At 46.4% G+C, this 23,216-nt stretch overlaps 1 protein-coding gene across 1 annotated transcript in view; it reads left to right on the top strand.

Moving 5' to 3' along the window:
- The first annotated feature begins 1,918 nt into the window (after nucleotides 1–1,918).
- The window catches only part of LOC139024340 (serine/threonine-protein kinase DCLK3-like), a 21,898-nt gene continuing 600 nt past the window's right edge, over nucleotides 1,919–23,216 (top strand). Inside the window, exons 1-5 of the mRNA XM_070439059.1 lie at nucleotides 1,919–1,973; nucleotides 17,061–17,224; nucleotides 17,452–17,583; nucleotides 17,689–19,038; nucleotides 19,974–19,992. Of these exons, the coding sequence (XP_070295160.1) occupies nucleotides 1,919–1,973; nucleotides 17,061–17,224; nucleotides 17,452–17,583; nucleotides 17,689–19,038; nucleotides 19,974–19,992 (1,720 nt within the window). The remainder of the gene's footprint in view (nucleotides 1,974–17,060; nucleotides 17,225–17,451; nucleotides 17,584–17,688; nucleotides 19,039–19,973; nucleotides 19,993–23,216) is intronic.

Here is a 23,216-nt window from a genome sequence, read left to right as displayed (position 1 = left end):
AGCAGGGTCAAATAATAATAATCACAGTGGTTGTCGAGGGTGCAACAGGTCAGCACCTCAGGAGTAAATGTCAGTTGGCTTTTCATAGCCGATCATTCAGAGGTATCTCTACCACTCCTGCTGTCTCTAGAGAGTTTGAAAACAGCAGGTCTGGGACAGGTAGCACGTCCGGTGAACAGATCAGGGTTCCATATCCGCAGGCAGAGCAGTTGAAACTGGAGCAGCACGGCCAGGTGGACTGGGGACAGCAAGGAGTCATCAGGCCAGGGTAGTCCTGAGGCATGGTCCTAGGGCTCAGGTCCTTCCAGAGAGACATCAGGGATTGTAACATATTCTGTTTCAAGGAAACATAGCTCTCTCGGGATATAGTGTCCCGTCCATACAGCCATCTGGGTTCTCAGTACACCGTGCAGACAGGTATACAGAACTCTCCGAGAAGAAGAAAGGCGGGGGTGCATGTTTCATGATTAACTACTCATGGTGTGATTGTGATAATGTACAGAAACTCAAGTCTTTTTTTTCACCCGACCTAGAATACCTCACAATCAAATGCAGACCGTGTATATTCCCCCTCAAGCCGATACCACGACGGCCCTCAAAGAACTACACTGGACTTTATGCAAACTGGAAACCACATACCCTGATGACGCATTTATTGTAGCTGGGGATTTTAACAAAGCAAATTTGAGAACAACGCTACCGAAGTTCTACCAACACATTGACTGTAATACCCAAACCAGAAACCGTGGATAGATGGCAGCATTCGTGCAAAACTGAAAGTGCGAACCATCGCATTTAACCACGGTAAGTTGACTGGGAAAATTGTCGAATACAAACAGTGTAGTTATTCCCTCCGTATGGCAATCAAACAGGAAACAAGTCAGTACAGAGACAAAGTGGAGTCACAATTCAACGGCTCACACACCAGAGGTATGTGGCAGGGTCTACAGACAATCKCGGACTACAAAGGGAAAACCAGCCATGTCGCGGACACTGACCTCTTGCTTCTGGACAAGCTGAACACCTTCTTCACACACTTTGAGGACAACACAGTGCCACCTACGGCCCGCTACCAAGGACTGTGGGCTCTCGTTCTCAGTGGCCGACGTGAGTAAGACATTTAAGCGTGTTAACCCCTCACAAGGCTGCCGGCCCAAACGGCATCCCTAACCGCGTCCTCAGAGCATGCGCAAACCAGCTGGCTGGAGTATTTACGGACATATTCAATCTCTCCCTAGTCTGCTGTCCCCACTTGCTTCAAGACGTCCACCATTGTTGTTGTACCCAGGAAAGCAAAAGTAACTAAACTAAATGACTATCGCCCTGTAGCACTCACTTCTGTTATCATGAAGTGCTTTGAGAGGCTAGCTAAGGATCATATCACCTCTACCTTAACTGACACCCTAGACCCACTTCAATTTGTTTACCGCCCCAATAGATCCACAGAGGATGCAATCGCCTTCGCACTGCACACTGCCCTATCCCATCCGGACAAGAGGAATATCTATGTAAGAATACTGTTCATTGACTATAGCTCAACATTCAACACCATAGTGCCCTCCCAGCTCATCATTTAGTTTGGGGCCCTGGGTCTGYACCCCACCCTGTGCAACTCAGTCCTGGACTTCCTGACGGTCCGCCTCCAGGTGGTGAAGGTAGGAAACAGCACCTCCATTTCGCTGATACTCAACATAGGGGCCCCACAWGGGTACGTGTTCAGCCCCCTCCTGTACTCCCTGTTCACCCATGACTGTGTGGTCACGCACGCCTCCAACGTAATCCTCAAGTTTGCAGGCGACACAACAGTAGTAGGCCTGYTTACCAACAATGACGAGACAGCCTACAGGGAGGAGGTGAGGGCCCTGTGAGAGTGGTGGCAGGAAAATAACCTCTCACTCAACATCAACAAACAAAGGAGATGATCGTGGACTTCAGGAAACAGCAGAGGGAGCACGCCCCTATCCACATCGACAGTACCGCAGTGTAGCAGGTGGAAAGCTTCCTCGGCATAAACATCACTGATGATCTGAAATGGTCCACCCACACAGACAGTGTGGTGAAGAAGGCGCAACAGCAACAGCGCCTCTTCAACCTCAGGAGGCTGAAGAAATGTGGCTTGGCCCCTAAAACCCTCACAAACTTTTACAGATGCACAATTGTTAGTACAGGTGCATCAAAGCTGGGACCAAGATCCCGAAAAACATCTTCTATCTCAAGGCCATCAGACTGTTAAATAGCCATCAGACTGTTAAATAGCCATCACTAGCCGGCTTCCACTCGGTTATGCAACTCTGCACCGAGGCTGCTGCCCTATATAAACTCAGCAAAAAACAGTTATGAAAACTTAGGACACTAAAGAGGCCTTTCTACTGACTCTGAAAAACACCAAAATAAAGATGCCCTGTGTGCCTGCTCATCTGCGTGAACGTGCCTTAGGAATGCTGCAAGGAGGCATGAGGACTGCAGATGTGGCCAGGGCAATAAATTGCAATGTCCGTGGTGTGAGACGCCTAAGACAGCGCTACAGGGAGACAGGARGGACAGCTGATCGCCCTCACAGTGGCAGACCACGTGTAACAACACCTGCACAGGATCGGTACATCCGAACATCACACCTGCGGGACAYGTACAGGATGGCAACAACAACTGCCCAAGTTACACCAGGAAGGCACCGCTGGAGCTAGGAACACAAGCATTTCGCTACACCTGCAATAACATCTGCTAAATATGTGTATGTGATTTGATTTTMATTTGATTATATGTGTATAATATATTGTTCAGTATATTGGTATATTGACCACTTTGGTGTAAACAGCTCCTTTCAGAGGGATCCTCTATAGAATAGATATTTAATAAAGCCAAGGTAARCTGTCTAAATTATTATCGCSCCYTAGCACTCACATCTGTAGCCATGAAATGCTTTCACAGGCTGGTCATGGCTCACATCAACGCCATCATCCCAGACACTCTGGACACACTCCAATTTGTATACAGCCCCAACAGGTCCACATATGACACAATATCTAGTGCTCTGCACACTGCCCTTTCCCACCTGGACAAAAGGAACAGCTACGTGAGAATGCTGTTCATTGACTACAGCTCAGCGTTCAGCACCATAGTGCCCTCCAAGCTTATCACTAAGCTAAGGACCCTGGGACTGAACACCTCCTTCTGCAACTGGATCCTGGAATTCTTTACGGGCCGCCCCCAAGTGGCCCTCAACACGGGAGCCCCTTAGGAGGACATGCTTAGTCCTGTACTCCCTGTTCACCCACGACTGCGGCCATAAAACCATCATTAAGTTTGCAGACAACACGACGGTGGTAGGCCTGATTACCGACGATGATGAGACAGCCTATAGGGAGGAGGTCAGAGACCTGGCAGTGCGGTGCTAGGACAACAACATCTACCTCAACGTCAGCCCGATAAAGGAGCCGATCGTGGACTACAGGAAACTGAGGGCCGAGCACGCCTCTATCCATATCGACAGGTCTGTAGTGGAGCGGGTTCGCGAGCTTCAAGTTCCTCGGTGTCCACATCACTAAGGATCTATCATGGTCCAAACACARCAAGACAGTCGTGAAGAGGGCACGACAACGACTCTTCCCCATCAGGAYACTGAAAAGATTTGGCATGGGTCCTCAGATCCTCAAAAAGTTATACAGCTGCACCATRGAYAGCATCCTGACRMGTTGCATCACRGCCTGGTATGGCAACTGCTCWGRCTCRYACCGCAAGGCYCTACAGAGYGTAGTGTGAACGGCCCAGTAKATCACTGGGGCCAAGCTTCCTGCCATCCAGGACCTCTATATCAATCAAATGTATTTCAATCAATCAAATTTCTTCCTCTGACACCACCTGACCCTAAAATAAGACTCCTGCCACCCAATCATAGACTGTTCTCTCTGCTAGCAGTACCGATGCACCAAGTCTGGAACCAACAGGACCCTGAACAGCTTCTACCCCCAAGCCATAAGACTACTAACTAATATTGTAAAAATAGTTAACCAAATAGTGTCGGTAACCCAGACCTATCTGCACTTGACCCCTATATTTGCACTCACTTTTCAATTACTAATGTTTATTATCTGTCTTTATTCCTAATTAATGTAATATCTACGTCAATTACTCGTACCCTGCATATCTACCTCAATTACCTCGTACCCTGCATATCTACCTCAAAACCCTTGTAACCCTACCTTACAACTACTCAATTACCTCGTACCCCTGCATATCTTACCTCAATTACCTCGTACCCTGCAATATCTCATCAATTTACCTCGTACCCCTGCATATCTACCTCAATTACCTGTACCCCAGCATATCTACCCATACTACCCTACATATCATACCTCAATTACCTCGTACCTCTGCATATTTACCTCAATTACTCGTACGCCCTGCATATCACTCAGTATACTCGTACCCCGTGTATAAGCCAAGTTATCATTACTCATTGTGTATTTATTATTACTTTTATTATTCCAAGTTTTACTTTCTCTATTATTCTCTATTTTCTTTCTCTCTGCGTTGTTGAGAAGCGGCACGTAAGTAAGCATTCCCTGTTATTGACACCTGTTGTTTACGAAGCATGTGACAAATAAAATTGTAATTGATGGTTTGAAATCAAATAACCAAATCTGAAGGTTCTTGTTGAAATAGAAAGAAAGATAAATTATACAAAGGATCAAACATGATTCTTGATTCTGAATGACTTGAACATTATCGGGCAGCTACTAAACTTAAAGCAATGATTTGTATACTTCCCGGAGAAACAGCTCCCACCGCATCWTGCGGCGTTGTTTATTMCTTACTTATACAACAGAAACATTTGTTTTTGCTGACACGGTATTACCCAACCCCCCAACAAACGACTGGTCAGCAGCAGAGCCTCTGGAGCACTGCAGCACTAAGTGACACAGGAGATATTGATTCTCACTCCTGCTAGATTTTCTCTTCAGATCTTTGATTAGAACTGGCAACCCTTCAGTTCAACCCTTTTACATGTACATTATTTTGGATACCCTGTCCCACTTTGAATTGGATGTGGGACAGGAGTGCTTTCAAAGGATCCATTCTAGTGTCATTTTATACTCAGACGCAGAAAGATCATGTCTCACCCATGACTCAGAGGACACGCCCTTAGAATCAGTGTTTGGACTGTTAGCACAATTTACATTTACACACACACACACACGCACACGCACACGCACACTCACGCACGCACGCACGCACGCACGCACGCACGCACGCACACACGCACACACACACACACACAAGTCAATAAGTAACACACACACAAGTTAAGTCAATAAGTATTCAACCCCTTTGCGATGGCAAGCTTTAATAAGTTCAGGAGTACAAATGTGCTAAACAAATCGCATAATAAGTTGTATYGACTCATTCTGTGTTCAGTAATAGTGCTTAAGATGKTTTTTGAATGACTACCTRATCTCTGTACCTCACACATACCATTATCTGTAAGGTCCCTCAATCGAGTAGTGAATTTCAAGCACAGATTCAACCACAAAGACCAGGGAGGTTTTCCAGTGTTTCACTAAGAAGGGCACCTATTGGTAGATGGGTAAAAAAAAAAGCAGACATTGAATATCCCTTTGAGCATGGTGAGGTTATTAATTACACTTTGGATGGTGTATCAATACACCCAGTCACTACAAAGATACAGGCATCCTTTCTAACTCAGTTGCCAGAGAGGAAGGAAACTGCTCAGGGATTTCACCATGAGGCCAATGGTGATTTTAAAACAGTTACAGAGTTTAATGGCTGTGAAAAGAGAATACTAAGGATGGATCAACAACAATCAGGGTTGGGGAGTAGCGGATTACATGTAATCRGTTACATGTAAGGGATTACAAAAAAACAGTAACTGTAATCCGTTACYTTACCAGCTAATATATTGGAATCAGATTACAGAAACTTTAAAAAAAACTAGATGATCACTTCAAGCATTGCTTTTAAATTCAGAAAGGAGGTTTGCGGGAAAAAAGTATTTGACACTTCTCAGTTTTCTCAATTACATTCAAAGCAGCACTGAAAAAATGCGTAAATGTAAGTTTGTTCCACCTGAGCGAGTTCTCAGACCACAAGTCAGAGACCACTATGATGACACACCAAATGGGTTTGATGGATCGTGGGAAAAGAGCAGGAATAGGCTTTTGRAGGCTACAATCCAAGCTATGTCTTCCAATGATGCGACTGCTGTCGGCATCCAAATATTATCCAACTTAAATAAACGCTTGAAGGTAAGGATGACAGCAGTGGTATAGTCTACGGCGATACGGATATCACTTATTATTGATATTTACATAGCGCATTGATGTGAAACACACTGCTTCTATCTCATTTAGCTGCATTTGAGGTCGGAAGTTTACATACACTTATGTTGGAGTCATTAAAACTCGTTTTTCAACCACTCCTCAAATTTCTTGTTAACGAACTATAGTTTTGGCATGTCAGTTAGGACATCTACTTTGTGCATGACACAAGTAATCTTTCCAACAAATGTTTACAGACAGATTATTTCACTTATAATTCACTGTATCACAATTCCAGTGGGTCAGAAGTTTACATACACTAAGTTGACTGTGCCTTTAAACAGCTTGGAAAATTCCAGAAAATGATGTCATGGCTTTAGAAGCTTCTGATAGGCTAATTGACAACATTTGCCGCTCAGCAAGCTCAGCAAGGAAGAAGCCACTGCTCCAAAACCGCCATAAAAAAAGCCAGTGTACGGTTTGCAACTGCACATGGGACAAATATCGTACTTTTTGGAGAAATGTCCTCTGTCTGATGAAACAAAAATAGAAATGTTTGGCCATAATGACCATCGTTAGTTTGGAGGAAAAATGGAGGCTTGCTTGCCGAAGAACACTATCCCAACCATGAGGCATGGGGTGGCAGCATCGTGTTGTGGAGTGCTTTGCTGGAGGAGGGACTGGTGCACTTCACAAAATAGATGGCATCATGAGACAGGAAAATTATGTGGTATTATTGAAGCAACATCTCAAGACCTCAATCAGGAAGTTAAAGCTTGGTTGCAAATGGGTCTTCCAAATGGACAATGACCCCAAGCATACTTCCAAAGTTGTGGCAAAATGGCTTAAGGACAACAAAGTCAAGGTATTGGAGTGGCCATCACAAAGCCCTGACCTCAATCCTATTGAAAATGTGTGGGCAGAACTGAAAAAGAATGTGCGAGCAAGGAGGCCTACAAACCTGACTCAGTTACACCAGCTCTGTCAGGAGGAATGGGCCAAAATTCACCCAACTTATTGTGGGAAGCTTGTGGAAGGCTACCCAAAACTTTGACCCAAGGTTAAACAATTTAAAGGCAATGCTACCAAATACTAATTGAGTGTATGTAAACTTCTGACCCACTGGGAATGTGATGAAAAAAAATAAAGCTGAAATAAATCTTTCTCTCTACTATTATTCTGACCTTTCACATTCTTAAAATAAAGTGGTGATCCTAGCTGACCTAAGACAGGGGATTTTTACTAGGATTAAATGTCAGGAATTGTGAAAAACGTGAGTTTAAATGTATTTGGCTGAGGTGTATGTAAACATTTGACTTCAACTGTATAAAACAAAAGATAAAACAGGGAACTATGTTTGTACTGAATGAGCTAAATATAAAACAGTACATCATATAACATCCCTACACCACCACATGTCCACAACACAAAATGTTCAATACCACCATACAACAAAATCACAATGTGTGCATATGTCTGTATCTTTGTGTGTGTTGACGACCAATCAGGTGGATAAGAAAACTCTGTTGGAAAATTGAAACCAAGCTATCTATCTAGCTAGCTACCTACTGAAGTTGTCCGGTGAGTGACTAACTTAATAATTAAACTTCCCGATACACTTTAAAATTGTGTTAGCTAATTGATGCCTAGTTAGCAATGTTTTATGGGATAGGGTGAATCACATTTTGTTGACATCAGTTTCAATCTGTCATCGCCACTGACTGGCTAGCGTTTAGCTAGCTGGCTAACGTTATCTATCATATTTTTGCACAATTAATGTGATCGCTAGCTAACTAATGATTTGCCTAAACACTTATATTTTAGGTGAATACGTTGCTGTCTTTTAATACCAATATGCAGGTCAATAAGCTAGTGTCACTGTTCAGTAGCATGTTAGCTAGCACAACAGCTAAGGTACAAACAGTATGAGCTGATTTGACATCAAATCAAATTGTATTGGTCACATACACATGTTTAACAGATGTTATTGTGGGTGTAGCGAATTGCAAAACAAAACAAAACTTCCCTTTTACAGATGGATACCCTTCCCCTACTGTTGGAATAGACTGTACTAGGAGGAGGCTGCATCAGCACCCTGGAAAGATGTTTGTCGTGCACGCATGTAACGGATGTGAAATGGCTAGCTAGTTAGCGGGGACGCGCTAATAGCGTTTCAATCAGTTACGTCACTTGCTCTGAAACCTAGAAGTAGTGTTTCCCCTTGCTCTGCTTTTGTGGAGCGATGGGTAACGATGCTTCGTGGGCGTCAGTTGTTGATGTGTGCAGAAGGTCCCTGGTTCGCGCCCGGGTCGGGGCGAGGGGAAGTACTAAAGTTATACTGTTACACTCACTCATAAGCCCTTTTACTGCTGTGATAAATGAGTGTATGGTCTTCAAGCTTGATAAGGTAATGCATGCATTATTCTCATAAATGTAACCTATACATTCATTCTTTGTAACAATTAGATCTTCCATTGCTTTAAACTAGCAGCTAGCTCATATCCATCATGTGTTGTTCCTTATCTTTTTCTAGAAGCAATCCGTTACAAGGCAAAAAGACAGATAGAGGCCTTCAATCAAACAGAGAAATATGTGTGCACCATGTCAGGGCGTCTTGCATTCATGGCTTTGAGATGTAAGTTAACAGTAATTCATTTTGGAAACATAATATTAGACATGACTCAATGTTATGTTGCTTTTCTTCCACCCAAGCAGTATACACCTGAGTCAGGAAGAAGAGACCACTAGTAGACAGCTGTCTCTTAATAATGAAGTCCCCAGTCTAGATGGAAGATCATAATTAATTGATTAGTTTGAATCAATTGTGTTGAGGCTTGGCTGGAGAAAAACCTGGCCTAAGACCCAGTTTATGCTAGCTGCATCGTTTGTTTATTTAGCATTTATACAAGGCAGAAACATTGTTATCTTGCTGAAAAAATGTATAGAATGACAGTTTCAGTGAGAAGCATAGCAACATCAAGGCAACTTTTGTAACAATTGATCCCGTTTCCCCAAAACCAATCCCACCCATTAGCCTCTGAGTCTACCTTTTACATTTTACATTTACATTTTAGTCACTTAGCAGACACTCTTATCCAGAGCGACTTACAGTAGTGAGTGCATACATTTTAAGATACCAAAATATAACATTTCATTTTCAGTATCCTAATGTTATTTTTGTTTTCTGATTGTTTCAGTACATGCACACAACAAGCTTTGGACAAAGGTCTTCTCAAAGCCACCATCTCCAAAGTTCACTCAAAAAGGAAATGGATCTGAACTGGGTTTGATTTAGTTTTAGTTTGAATTATTTCACTTTTGTTAACTATCTTTTAAAATTCCAATGTTGAAAGCTATAGCTCAGTTATCTCTTGGCTCATGTACATTTACATTTTAGTCATTTAGCAGACGCTCTTATCCAGAGCGACTTACAGTAGAGTGCATACATTTTTATTACATTTTACATACTGAGACAAGGATATCCCTACCGGCCAAACCCTCCCTAACCCGGACGACGCTATGCCAATTGTGCGTCGCCCCACGGACCTCCCGGTTGCGACAGAGCCTGGGCGCAAACCCAGCCCAGCCTGGGCGCGAACCCAGAGACTCTGGTGGCGCAGCTAGCACTGCGATGCAGTGCCCTAGACCACTGCGCCACCCGGGAGAAATGTAAATTCTGTAGTTGCCTCTTTAAACATCACAAGGTCTACATCCACATAGTGTTCACATTTCTCGCCATCCACATAGTGTTCACATTTCTCTCATGTAAATGTTGTAAATGTCGGTTGGTAAATGCTGTAACTTCATAAAAATATGAAATAAATATTTTATTTGGGAAATATCCTGTCTTTGCTCTTTTCTTCATTACCATGCTGATGATTTGAATTTGTTTTGTGTGTTAATACACAAAGTAACCCAAAACCTGATCTAATTTTCATATTCATAAATTTGCAGCAAACAGTTGAACGTTCGACACAAGTTTCCTAAAATTGTTGGTCAGAAGTTCACAAGTGTCCGTAAAATTTGGCGCAACAGTTTGCTACAAAACAAATTTGCATGTGAAAATAGTAGTTTTTGGCAAATGGCTAAAGATTTGCCACAACTGTTCGCCAAGAAGCCTGTTTTTTTTTTCTGTAAGGAAGATCCAGGATGAGTATCCTGAATGAGACCCAACGCTGGGGGCTGCAGTGTTAGCAGTAACCCTGGTAACAGACCAGGTGTTAGCCGTAACCGTGGTGACGGACCCTTAGAGACAGCGGGACAAAGACACCGGCTGGACAGAGGTGGGATTCCATCCCAGATACCGCCTCTCTGTTTCTCTCTCTTTCTCATCTCCTCTCTTTCCTCTGGTCTGTCTGTTTCTGTCTCTCCACGAAGCATGCATTTGCCCTGAACAAAACCAAAGGGAAAAGTTAGTTTTTGTTATCAATCGCATAGCGAGGCTACTTGTGTGTGTTTGTTTGTGTGTGTGTCTACGCAGAGACGTGTGTGAGTGAGGAGAGGCACCGGTCTGTTGCGAACGGGGAGCGAGCTGTGCCAAAACGGTGACGCATCTCTCCCGTTATTCCTGCAATGATCGCCGCTGTGTTGTTGTTACCGAGCCGTTTTGGCGGTKGTGTTGTTGTTATGTAAGGTACCAACATCCCATCCGTCTTCCTTTTGCTTAACTTTCGAGAGAGAGTTTATGTTGCAAGTCTGGACGCCTAGCACGCGCACAAGTAGCAACTCTGGTGTTCCTTCCATGTGGTGGTCAGAGGAGGTCAACACGCACATCCCGTCAACTATTCCTCATCTCTCTTCCAAAAACTGCAGAGGCAGAAGTTGTTACATGAAATAATGACCTCCACTGTTGGTAAAGAAATGGTCAACGGAAAGTCCGAATGAGTGTGTTAGTATAGTGAACAGGTAGGCTATGACGCCCGCGTGGAAACAACGATTCGGATGCGACGTGGCGGCGGACGCTAGATGGAGAGCAGCAGGTGAGTGGAGAGTTTAAAACTCTGAAACTTAATGCTTTAAAAGTAAAAAAAATATACATTCTCTCAAATTCATGTATTGTCCAGTCTTAATATTTATTCTGTAGCTTAGAAAAAAAGAAAAAAAACGTTAATATCATCATATATGTTAATTGTGAAGCTCATCCTGTGAAGGATTTGAGTAGGAGTAAGATAGCCTACAGATACAGTACAACTGTATTTTGTACAGCKATTATACAAGTCAGCATTTGATGTCCATCCATGTCTGAGGYRGTTAGGAGATGATGTGGAAACCTGCCACTAGGGGCAARAGTGAGCACTGTTGGCTTCAAGTAGGTTACAGTTTTGTTAGGGTGTTGTGGACAGGGATGATGGATGGGCGCCAAAGGTTGCATGTTCGAATCTAGTAATAGAAAGTTGTTTTTCAGATTGTTGTTTGTTTTGTAGCCTAGTGGTTAGAGCGTTGGACCAGTAACCGAAAGGTTGCTGGATCGAATCCCCGAGCTGACAAGGTTAAAATCTGTCATTCTGCCCCTGAACAAGGCAGTTAACCCACTGTTCCTCGGTAGGCCGTCACTGTAAATAAGAATTTGTTCTTAACTGACTTGCCTAGTTTAATAAAGCTTAAATAAAATACATTTAAGCCTATGTAACAGATATCCAGCGAAGACTGGAAGACTGGTCTCAGCACCACTGTAACAGATGTCCAGAGAAGACTAGAAGGCTGGTCTCAGCACCACTGTAACAGATGTCCAGAGAAGACTGGTCTCGGCACAAGCATAACGTCTACTACTATTCTACTACGACGATAGACACAATGATGCACATTAGATGTGCAGGATAACAATATGTTGATGGCTGTAGATTCCTGCTTGGTCTGTTAGAATGGAAATAACTGAGTCTGACACTTTGCAGGTGTGGGCGCTAACGGTTCCATATATACATAGACTAACTGTAAGTTAAGCAGAGTGGGTGCCTAACCGCCGCAACCAATACAAATAACTGTGAGTCAAGGGGCGCTAACGAGCATCATTACAAAAACTGATATAGCAGGGGCGCTAACGGGGCCATTACAAATAACTGTGAATTAGCAGGGTGGGCGCTACGGGAACCATTACAAATAACTGTAATTAGCAGGGGCGCTAACGGACCATTACAAATAAACTGTGAATTAGCAGGGGGCGCAAACGGGCATTACAAATAACTGTGATGTTAGCAGGGGGAGCTAACGGGACCATTACAATAATACTGTGATTAGCAGGGGCTAGCAACGGGACCATTACAAATAACTGTGGATTGTCAGGGGGCTAACGACCATTACAAATAACTGTGAATTAGCAGGGGAGCTTAACGGGACCATTACAAATAACTGTGAATTAGCAGGGGAGCTAACGGGTACCTTACAAATAATGTGAATTAGCAGGGGGAGCTAACGGACCATTACAAATAACTGTGAATTAGCAGGGGAGCTAACGGGACCATTACAAATAACTGTGAATTAGCAGGGGGAGCTAACGGACCATTACAAATAATACTGGAATTAGCAGGGGGAGCTAACGGACCATTACAAATAACTGTGATAGCAGGGGCGCTAACGGGACCATTACAAATAACTGTGAATTAGCAGGGGGTGCTAACGGGACCATTACAAATAACTGTGAATTAGCAGGGGTGCTAACGGGACCATTACAAATAACTTGAAATAGCAGGGGGAGCTAACGGACCATTACAAATAACTGTGAATTAGCAGGGGCTACAGGACATTACAAATAACTGTGAATTAGCAGGGGGAGTCAACGGGACCATTACAAGTAACTGTGATTAGCAGGGCGCTAACGGACATTACAAATAACTGTGAATTAGCAGGGGGAGCTAACGGGACCATTACAAATAACTGTGAATTAGCAGGGGTGCTAACGGGACCATATCAAATAACTGTGAATTAGCAGGGGAGCTAACGGACCAACAAATAACTGTGAATTAGCAGGGAGCTAACGGACCCTTACAAATAACTGTGAATTAGCAGGCGGAGCTAACGGGACCATTACAAATAACTGTGAATTAGCAGGGGGTGCTAACGGACCATTACAAATAACTGTGAATTAGCAGGGGGAGCTAACGGGACCATTACAAATAACTGTGAGTTAGCAGGGGCGGTAACGGGACCATTACAAATAACTGTTGAATTAGCAGGGGTAGCTAACGGGACCATTACAAATATCTGTGAATTAGCAGGGGAGCTTAACGGGACCATACAAATAGAGTGTAGCATCAGCTAACTTCACACTTACAGCAATAACATACAAAGCCACATGGTGCGATTCCCCCGATGCACAATGCAATGACCAATTGGGGCAGTGATACACCTAGTGAGTATAACGTCGCATCCAAAACCAATGAGGAATTACATAAACAGCGGAAAACAGAGTCCGCAGGGGTAGGTGTAACAGTAACCAAGGCCGGACCGGCGTCGAGAAAAATGGAGATGGAGGTGGGCAGGCTGGGGCCCCACACATATCCGTGATGTCGGGTTCTTAATTGTAACAATATCACGACCGCCAAACCCTAACCCGGACGAAATAACGCTAGGCCAAGTGACGACCACCCCTATTGGAAAAAAAACTACCCAGATCAAGAGCCAGAGTTGTTTAGTTAACCAAGCCTGCGAAAAATGTGTCGAACCAGGGTCTGGATTCTGCGATCGCTGGCCACCGCACAACGATTCGTGACCGGCCCTTCTTAAGCACTGTGAGAATTGCAGCGCACTTTTACGACTGCTTGCTTGCGGGCCCAGGAGGGGAGGGGGAGAGAAAAAGACTGAACTTGGATTAAGGTCTTCTATAATGGTTCTGAGATGTACACGAAAGGAACTCGGAGCTGAGTTGCGACCAGATCTTTTAAAACTCCAGCATTACTCTAAAGTATATAAAATTTAAACTTCTAAAAAAACGCCTTTATTATTATATTCAAAAACCTACATTACACCTTCCCAAACCTTAACATTCAGAATGAAATGCCTAAACTTTAAGATCTTCAGAGTTAATCAAATCTAACATTAAACAACTTGCGAGAATGTGGAAGTTTTGGAACAACTTGAAAAGTGACGTTTGAGAAACGATGGATGAACGTCAATTCTGCAACGTGAGACTTGTGAGACCTGGTTGATTTTGTGTATTATGGCGGCCATTGTGGTTTGTGTGTGGTATGGTAGAGTGGTTGTAGTAATCTGTGTGTGTTCACTCTGTTGTATCTTCTGTGTGTATGTCTGTGTATAGTGGTGTGTCTGATAAGAACCATCCTCAACTTTGACCATGGCGTTTCTGAGGCCCATTATAACATTGCAGCTTCAGCAGAGAACTAGGACCACCGCTTTTGTTGTTTGTGTAAGTGTGGTGATGCTGTGCGTGTAAACAAAACGGCGGATTAATTTGAGCTTTTTTCCATATCTTACTTGGACTGCAGGCCAGTTGAGGTTCATTTGAGTGCCGTAACTCTCCTGTCTCTAATTATTAACGCTTCCTTACCACGCATTCATGTTACTTGCTTCATCTTAAGAAAAACAGTAGCCAGTAGATCCTATAACAAGATCAGTCTGATTAAGCACATCTATCTGAAATTGATAAAAATAGTCAACACTAACTAACCTGTTGATTCTCTCTTCTTCTATCTCTCTCACCTCACAACTCTTAGCCCCTTTTTCTCCCCCTTCCCACACTCATTCACTTCTCTGTCCCCTCTGTCTCTGCCTCCCCACCAATCCTAATCTTCTCCCCATTTCCTTCAAAACCCTCCCTCTCTAAGCGTTGATGGGGGTATCCCCACCCTCAGCCCTGGCAGTCTCTTCCCCTCCCCCACCCTTACCCCCACCTTCCAGCCACTAGGACTACTCTCCCCACCCTGACCCCCACCCTCAGCCCTGCCGTCTCTCCCCCTCCCCCACCCTGACCCCACTTCAGCCACTAGACTACTCTCCCCCACCCTGACCCCACCTTCCAGCCACTAGGACTACTTCTCCCCCCCCTGACCCCCACCTTCCAGCCACTAGACTATCTCCTCCCCCACCCTACCCCCCTTCAGCACTAGGACTACTCTCCCCTCCCCACCATACCCCACCTTCCACCACTAGGACTACTCTCCCACCCTGACTCCCACCTTCCAGCCACTAGGACTACTCCTCCTCCCAACCTGACCCCCACCTTTTCCAGCCACTAGGACTACTCTCCTCCTCCCTGACCCCACCTTCAGCCGCCACTAGGACTACTCTCCCCCAACCTGACCTCCCACTTCCAGCCACTAGGACTGACTCTCCCCACCCTACCCTCCACCCTTCCAGCCACTAGGACTACTCTCCTCCCCCACCCCACACCTTCCAGCACTAGGTACTATCTCTCCCCACCCCCACCTGACCCACTTCCAGCCACTAGGACTCACTCTCCCCCCACCCTGACCCCCACCTTCCAAGCTCCAGACTACTCTCCCCACCCTGACCCCACCTTCCAGCCACTAGGACTACTCTCCCCCCTGACCCCCACCTCCAGCATAGACTACTCTCTCCCCCACCCTGACCCCTCCCTTCCAGCCACTAGGACTACCTCTCACACCCTAGCCCTGACCCCACCTGCCCCTCAGCCACTAGGACTACTCTCCCCACCCTGACCCCCACCTTCCAGCCCTGACTACTCTCCCCCACCTGAACCCTCACCTTTCCAGCCACTAGGACTACTCTCCCCCCCTGACCGCTCCACTTCAAGCCACTAGGACTACTCCTCCCCCACCCTGACCCCCACACTTCCAGCCACTAGACTACTACTCTTCCCTCACCCTGACCCCCACCTGCCAGCACTATGGACTACTCTCCCCCACCCTGACCCCACCTTCCACCACTAGGACTACTCTCCCCACCTGACCCCCACCTTCCAGCCACTAGGCCTACTCTCCCCCACCCTGACCCTCACTTCTCAGCCATTAGGATACTCAATCCCCCCACCCTGACCCCACCTTCACCACTAGACTACGCTCCCCCACCCTGACCCCACCGCAGCCACTAGCACTTACTCTCCACCCACCTTACCCCCACCTTCCACCACTAGGATACTCTCTCCCCACCCTGACCCCCACCTTCCAGCCACTAGGACTACTCTCCCCCACCCTGACCCCCACCTCTCCACACTAGACGTATACCCACTGACCCTTCACACTAGATACTCTTCCCCCACCCGACCCTTCACCTTCAGCCACTAGGACTACTCTCCCCCACCCTGCTCCTCACCTTCCAGCCACTAGGACTACTCTCCCCCATCCCTGACCCCCACATTCCAGCCACTAGGACTACTCTCCCCAACCCTGACCCTCACCTTCCAGCCACTAGGACTACTCTCCCCCACCCTGACCCCCACCTTCCAGCCACTAGGACTACTCTCCTCCCACCTCTAGCCCTCACCTTCCAGCCACTAGGACTACTCTCCCCCACCCTGACCCTCTACCTTCCAGCCACTAGGACTACTCTCCCCCACCCTGACCCCACCTTCCAGGCCACTAGGATTACTCCTCCCCACCCTTGACCTCACCTCAGCATCACTAGGACTACTCTCCCCACCTACCACCCACCTTCCATAGCCACTAGGACTACTCTCCCCACCCTGACCCCAGCTTCCAGCCACTAGGACTACTCTCCCCCACCCTTGACCGCCTTCAGCCACTTTAGAAACTTTCTTTCCTCCTCCTTCAACTCAAAACCCCCCTACCACCCACCAAAAACCACCATTCAGCACACTAGGACTACTTCGCCACCCTGACCCCCACCTTCCAGCCACTAGGACTACTCTCCCCCACCCTGACCCCCACCTTCCAGCCACTAGGACTACTCTCCCTCCATCTTTCCCAGTCTTCCACACTCGTCATGCTGAGCAAAGTGCAGAGCGACCACGATTGGTTACTGTGGTCCGACCGTGCGGTCACAGCGCCCTCAGAAAGGTAACAGTGTAAAATGAAATGATGAAAAAGGAGTAGCCAACCCTCTTTCTGGAGAGCTACTGGATGTGCAGGTTTTTGTTCCATCCCTGCACTAACAAACATGATTCTAAATTCAATAAGTTGGTTTCATTGACATTTTAATTAATTTCTAATTCTATGATTGGCTTGGCTCACAAATACTCAGTACTTCCTGGTCTCTCGATGACATCGTCTCTGTGTCTGGCCAGGTGACGGTGCTGTTAAACCGTAGGGGCGTGGTCTCGTACGAACAGCTTCTATTGGACGTCTCCGAGGCGCTGGGCTTCCCTCGCTGGCACAGGGCCAGAGTCACACGCCTTTACACGCCACATGCACGAGAGGTAACCAAACAGACACACAAACACACTTTCACACACACACAACAACCATAACAACACCACACCTCTCAGTCCAGGTGTGTGTGTCTAACCCGTCTCTCCCTACAGGTGCGGGGTGTGTGTGATTTCTTCCGTGGCGATGCGGCGTTCCTGGCGTTGGGAAAGTCTCGTCCTGAGCTCCGGAGCGTCAAGGAGGCCTTGGAGGAGCTGTTCCCGCAACATTCCCGTTACTGCGACGATGCGCTCCGGGCCTGGGAGAAGAGGTTACGCCCTCCACCCGATGAAGCTGCCAAGGCCGACAGCGGATACAGCGAAGGGACGGACACACACTCGCACCCCGACACGGACACACCGACAAACAGCGATACACTTACACAAGGACGCAACCTGGACAGACACACACATCGCAAAGCAGACACACACAGGCTTAAACACCCAAACACACTGACACACCCCAATACACACCCAAACACACTGACACACCNCAATACACACCCAAACACACTGACACACCTCAATACACACCCAAACAGGCACTCCACACACAACAACCCAACCAGACAGTCCATACACCCTACTAACACACACCTGGACACGGATGCACACACACATACACACCCTAACACACATTCTAAACGAAACTCCACACACCCCTCTCACCCCCCCAATCATCTTCAGAGGGTCAGAGTGAAAAGCGGAACCAGAGAGAGACTATCGTCACCGATAGGTCCACTTACCCAGGAAGAGGAGATAGACACACCCCCTCCCCCATGCAGCAGGAACTGTAAGCTCTCTGATCGACCCAATCAGAGAYCAGGGAGGGCTCCACTTCCTCCCGTAACCAGGAAGAAAACAGGAAACAGAACAAATGACCAGGAAGTAGAGAAACCTCACGTCGGTCCTGCCCGATGCCACACTGGATCAATCTGTAGGATTGAGGAGGAGTCCCTCAGCCAATCAGAACATTGCTCCTCAGATTCTAAACAGGAAGAGGCGGGGACTAAACAGGAAATTATCTTTGACCTCCCATCTGACAATAGTGATGTCACTCTGTCGGATATTGAGCGTTGCTATGACATCGGCCGCACGGTCGGAGAAGGAAACTTTGCTGTTGTGCYCGAGTGTCGTCGGCGCGACAACGGGGAAGSCTTCGCCGTAAAGATTGTGGAGCGCTCAAAGCTGATTGGCCGAGAGCACATGATGCAGAARGAGCTGAGCATTCTGGGTAGTCTGTCACATCCCCGCGTGGTGCCCCTCWTCACACACCACCACACACACACACATTCCTATCTTGTCATGGAGATGGTTACCGGGGGCGACCTGTTCGAGGCGATTGCAGAGCGTGGGAAGTTTCCGGAAGAGGAGGCGGGGCAGATGGTGTGTGATGTCAGTGAAGCTCTGAGATACATTCACAGCAAGACCATAGTTCACAGAGACCTGAAACCTGAAAACCTACTGGTGAGGCAGTGTGTGTGTGTGTGTGTGTGTGTGTGTGTGTGTGTGTGTGTGTGTTGTGTGTGGTGTGTGTGTGTGTGTGTGTGTGTGTGTGTGTGTGTGTGTGTGTGTGTGTGTGTGTGTGTGTGTGTGTGTGTGTGTGTGTGTGTGTGTGTAATAGGGTAAATCAATAGGTGGAGTACATTAGTGCTAGTATCTCTCTCTCTCTTCCAGGTGAGTACATTAGTGATGGTCTCTCTCTCTCTCTTCCAGGTGGAGTACATTAGTGCTAGTATCTCTCTCTCTTCCAGGTGGAGTACATTAGTGCTAGTATCTCTCTCTCTCTCTCTTCCAGGTGGAGTACATTAGTGCTAGTATCTCTCTCTCTCTTCCAGGTGGAGTACATTAGTGATGGTATCTCTCTCTCTCTTCCAGGTGGAGTACAGTAGTGATGGTCTCTCTCTCTCTCTTTCCAGGTGGAGTACATTAGTGATGGTCCTCTCTCTCTCTCTCCAGGTGGAGTACAGTAGTGATGGTCTCTCTCTCTCTCTTCCAGGTGGAGTACATTAGTGATGGTCTCTCTCTCTCTCTTCCAGGTGGAGTACATTAGTGATGGTCCTCTCTCTCTCTCTTCCAGGTGGAGTACAGTAGTGATGGTTCTCTCTCTTCTCTCTTCTTCCAGGTGGAGTACAGTAGTGATGGTATCTCTCTCTCTTCCAGGTGGAGTACATTAGTGATGGTATCTCTCTCTTCCAGGTGGAGTACATTAGTGATGGTCTCTCTCTCTCTCTCTTCCGGTGGAGTACATTAGTGCTAGTATCTCTCTCTCTCTCTCTTCCAGGTGGAGTACAGTAGTGATGGTATCTCTCTCTCTTCCAGGTGGAGTACATTAGTGATGGTATCTCTCTCTTCCAGGTGGAGTACATTAGTGATGGTCTCTCTCTCTTCTCTCTTTCCAGGTGGAGTACATTAGTGATGGTATCTCTCTCTCTTCCAGGTGGAGTACATTAGTGATGGTATCTCTCTCTTCCAGGTGGAGTACATTAGTGCTAGTATCTCTCTCTCTCTTCCAGGTGGAGTACAGTAGTGATGGTCTCTCTCTCTCTCTTCCAGGTGGAGTACATTAGTGCTAGTATCTCTCTCTCTCTTCCAGGTGGAGTAACAGTAAGTGATGGTCTCTCTCTCTCTCTTCCAGGTGGAGTACATTAGTGCTAGTATCTCTCTCTCTCTTCCAGGTGGAGTACAGTAGTGATGGTCCTCTCTCTCTCTTCCAGGTGGAGTACATTAGTGCTAGTACCTCTCTCTCTCTTCCAGGTGGAGTACATTAGTGATGGTATCTCTCTCTTCCAGGTGGAGTACATTAGTGATGGTTTCTCTCTCTTCCAGGTGGAGTACATTAGTGCTAGTATCTCTCTCTCTCTTCCAGGTGGAGTACATTAGTGCTAGTATCTCTCTCTCTCTTCCAGGTGGAGTACATTAGTGATGGTCTCTCTCTCTCTCTTCCAGGTGGAGTACATTAGTGATGGTATCTCTCTCTTCCAGGTGGAGTACATTAGTGATGGTATCTCTCTCTCTCTTCCAGGTGGAGTACATTAGTGATGGTATCTCTCTCTCTCTTCCAGGTGGAGTACAGTAGTGATGGTATCTCTCTCTCCCAGGTAGAGTACATTAGCGTCGTGTCTTTGTAATGCCGGATTAAGTGATATGACATGCTATTCTATAAAATCATTTCTCTGTAGTTAATATTACCTGTTGAACTAATCATATAAATGTAATCAACTAGAAAGTCGGGCACCACGAAATATGTTTATAGAGCTGTTGTCTTCCGAATAAACTCTTAAAGACCTGGTAATCTTTTACATCAATAGCAGCAATATTAATCGTCACCTTATTTCAGTCTCATCTGAAGTCGTAGAATTCTTGGTTATCTTCACGAACCCTGGCTAACAAGTTGAATCAGCAATACAAAATTGGGTTTAATGATTTATTTACTAAATACCGAAACAATCACACAGAATTACACATACACAGGATGGGTCATACATTGATTACTAATTATGTCATAAAAGAAAACGTCCCTAGCGAACGAACCGATATGACGGCGGTTTACACAAAGAAAGGGGTTGGGTTTTGAATGAAAGCGCGAAAAGACTGAGGAACAAAGGAATAAGGGTCTCTGATCGGACCTTGTGAAGCTGTGTTATTGTAAATACAGAATCTTATGCATTCTAAATAACCACCCATTTGGAAAAGGAAAATGCAATAAATATTTACTCTGAGCGGTGCCTTCAATAGGTTGGTCGTAGATGGAGGCCGTGTTGCCCAAACAGAGATCTCCCTTGTCCTTTGAAGAATATGTCTTGTGGTAGACGGATACGCTGTCGTACCGTCTTGTGTTTGGTAGAAGAGATACTTTGTCCGTCCTTTCCTAGCCCACGTTTACAGCTGCTGCTGCTCACTCAACGGCTAGGAGGTATCACTTCATTAGTGAATAAGAGTTCAAAGTTCATACCAAGTTGCCATAATTTAAGCTCACGCTGAAGTTGGCTTACATTTACATTTACATTTAAGTCATTTAGCAGACGTCTTTATCAGAGCGACTTACAAATTGGTGCATTCACCTTATGAAATCGCAGTGGAACAACCACTTTACAATAGTGCATCTAACTCTTTTAAGGGGAGGGTGGGTTAGGAGGATTACTTTATCCTAGGTATTCCTTAAAGAGGTGGGGTTTCAGGTGTCTCCGGAAGGTGGTGATTGACTCCGCTGACCTGGCGTCGTGAGGGAGTTTGTTCCACCATTGGGGTGCTAGAGCAGCGAACAGTTTTGACTGGGCTGAGCGGGAACTGTACTTCCTCAGAGGTAGGGAGGCGAGCAGGCCAGAGGTGGATGAACGCAGTGCCTTGTTTGGGTGTAGGGCCTGATCAGAGCCTGAAGGTACGGAGGTGCCGTTCCCTCACAGCTCCGTAGGCAAGCACCATGGTCTTGTAGCGGATGCGAGCTTCAACTGGAAGCCAGTGGAGAGAGCGGAGGAGCGGGGTGACGTGAGAGAACTTGGGAAGGTTGACACCAGACGGGCTGCGGCGTTCTGGATGAGTTGTAGGGGTTTAATGGCACAGGCAGGGAGCCCAGCCAACAGCGAGTTGCAATAATCCAGACGGGAGATGAAAGTGCCTGGATTAGGACCTGCGCCGCTTCCTGTGTGACGGCAGGGTCGTACTCTGCGAATGTTGTAGAGCATGAACCTACAGGAACGGGTCACCGCCTTGATGTGAGTTGAGAACGACAGGGTGTTGTCCAGGATCACGCCAAGGTTCTTTAGCGCTCTGGGAGGAGGACACAATGGAGTTGTCAACCGTGATGGCGAGATCATGGAACGGGCAGTCCTTCCCCGGGAGGAAGAGCAGCTCCGTCTTGCCGAGGTTCAGCTTGAGGTGGTGATCCGTCATCCACACTGATATGTCTGCCAGACATGCAGAGATCCGATTCGCCACCTGGTTATCAGAGGGGGAAAGGAGAAGATTAATTGTGTGTCGTCTGCATAGCAATGATAGGAGAGGCCATGTGAGGATATGACAGAGCCAAGTGACTTGGTTGTATAGCGAGAATAGGAGAGGGCCTAGAACAGAGCCCTGGGGGACACCAGTGGTGAGAGCACGTGGTGCGGAGACAGATTCTCGCCACGCCACTGGTAGGAGCGACCTGTCAGGTAGGATGCAATCCAAGCGTGGGCCGCGCCGGAGATGCCCAGCTCGGAGAGGGTGGAGAGGAGGATCTGATGGTTCACCAGTATCAAAGGCAGCCGATAGGTCTAGAAGGATGAGAGCAGAGGAGAAGAGAGTTAGCTTTAGCAGTGGCGGAGCGGGCTTAGTTCTGTAGTTTGATATCAGCCCTTTGAACCTATGGACCGTTGTCCTCACGTCCTCGGGAACACAAATGTAACATTTTCGTAAAGGCTTATATAGTGGTGGAGAGAAGGGCGTGTTTTATAGTTCACAACCAATGTCTGTTCACTTGGGCGGGGCCACTGAATTGAATCTAGTTTACTTATGAAACCAATTATCTCATTTAGAAGCTAAAATTACATTTAATCTTTTCACAAAATAGTTTCATATTTAAACATTTAAATTGCACAACATTCCATGTGAATCTGATAACTAGAATTGTGTAGACTTTCCAAGATACAGTTTATGTCGTCCTA

This window comes from Salvelinus sp. IW2-2015, unplaced genomic scaffold, assembly GCF_002910315.2.
Source record: "Salvelinus sp. IW2-2015 unplaced genomic scaffold, ASM291031v2 Un_scaffold1381, whole genome shotgun sequence".
NCBI lineage: Eukaryota > Metazoa > Chordata > Actinopteri > Salmoniformes > Salmonidae > Salvelinus > Salvelinus sp. IW2-2015.
This window is presented reverse-complemented; position numbering and strand designations above follow the sequence as displayed.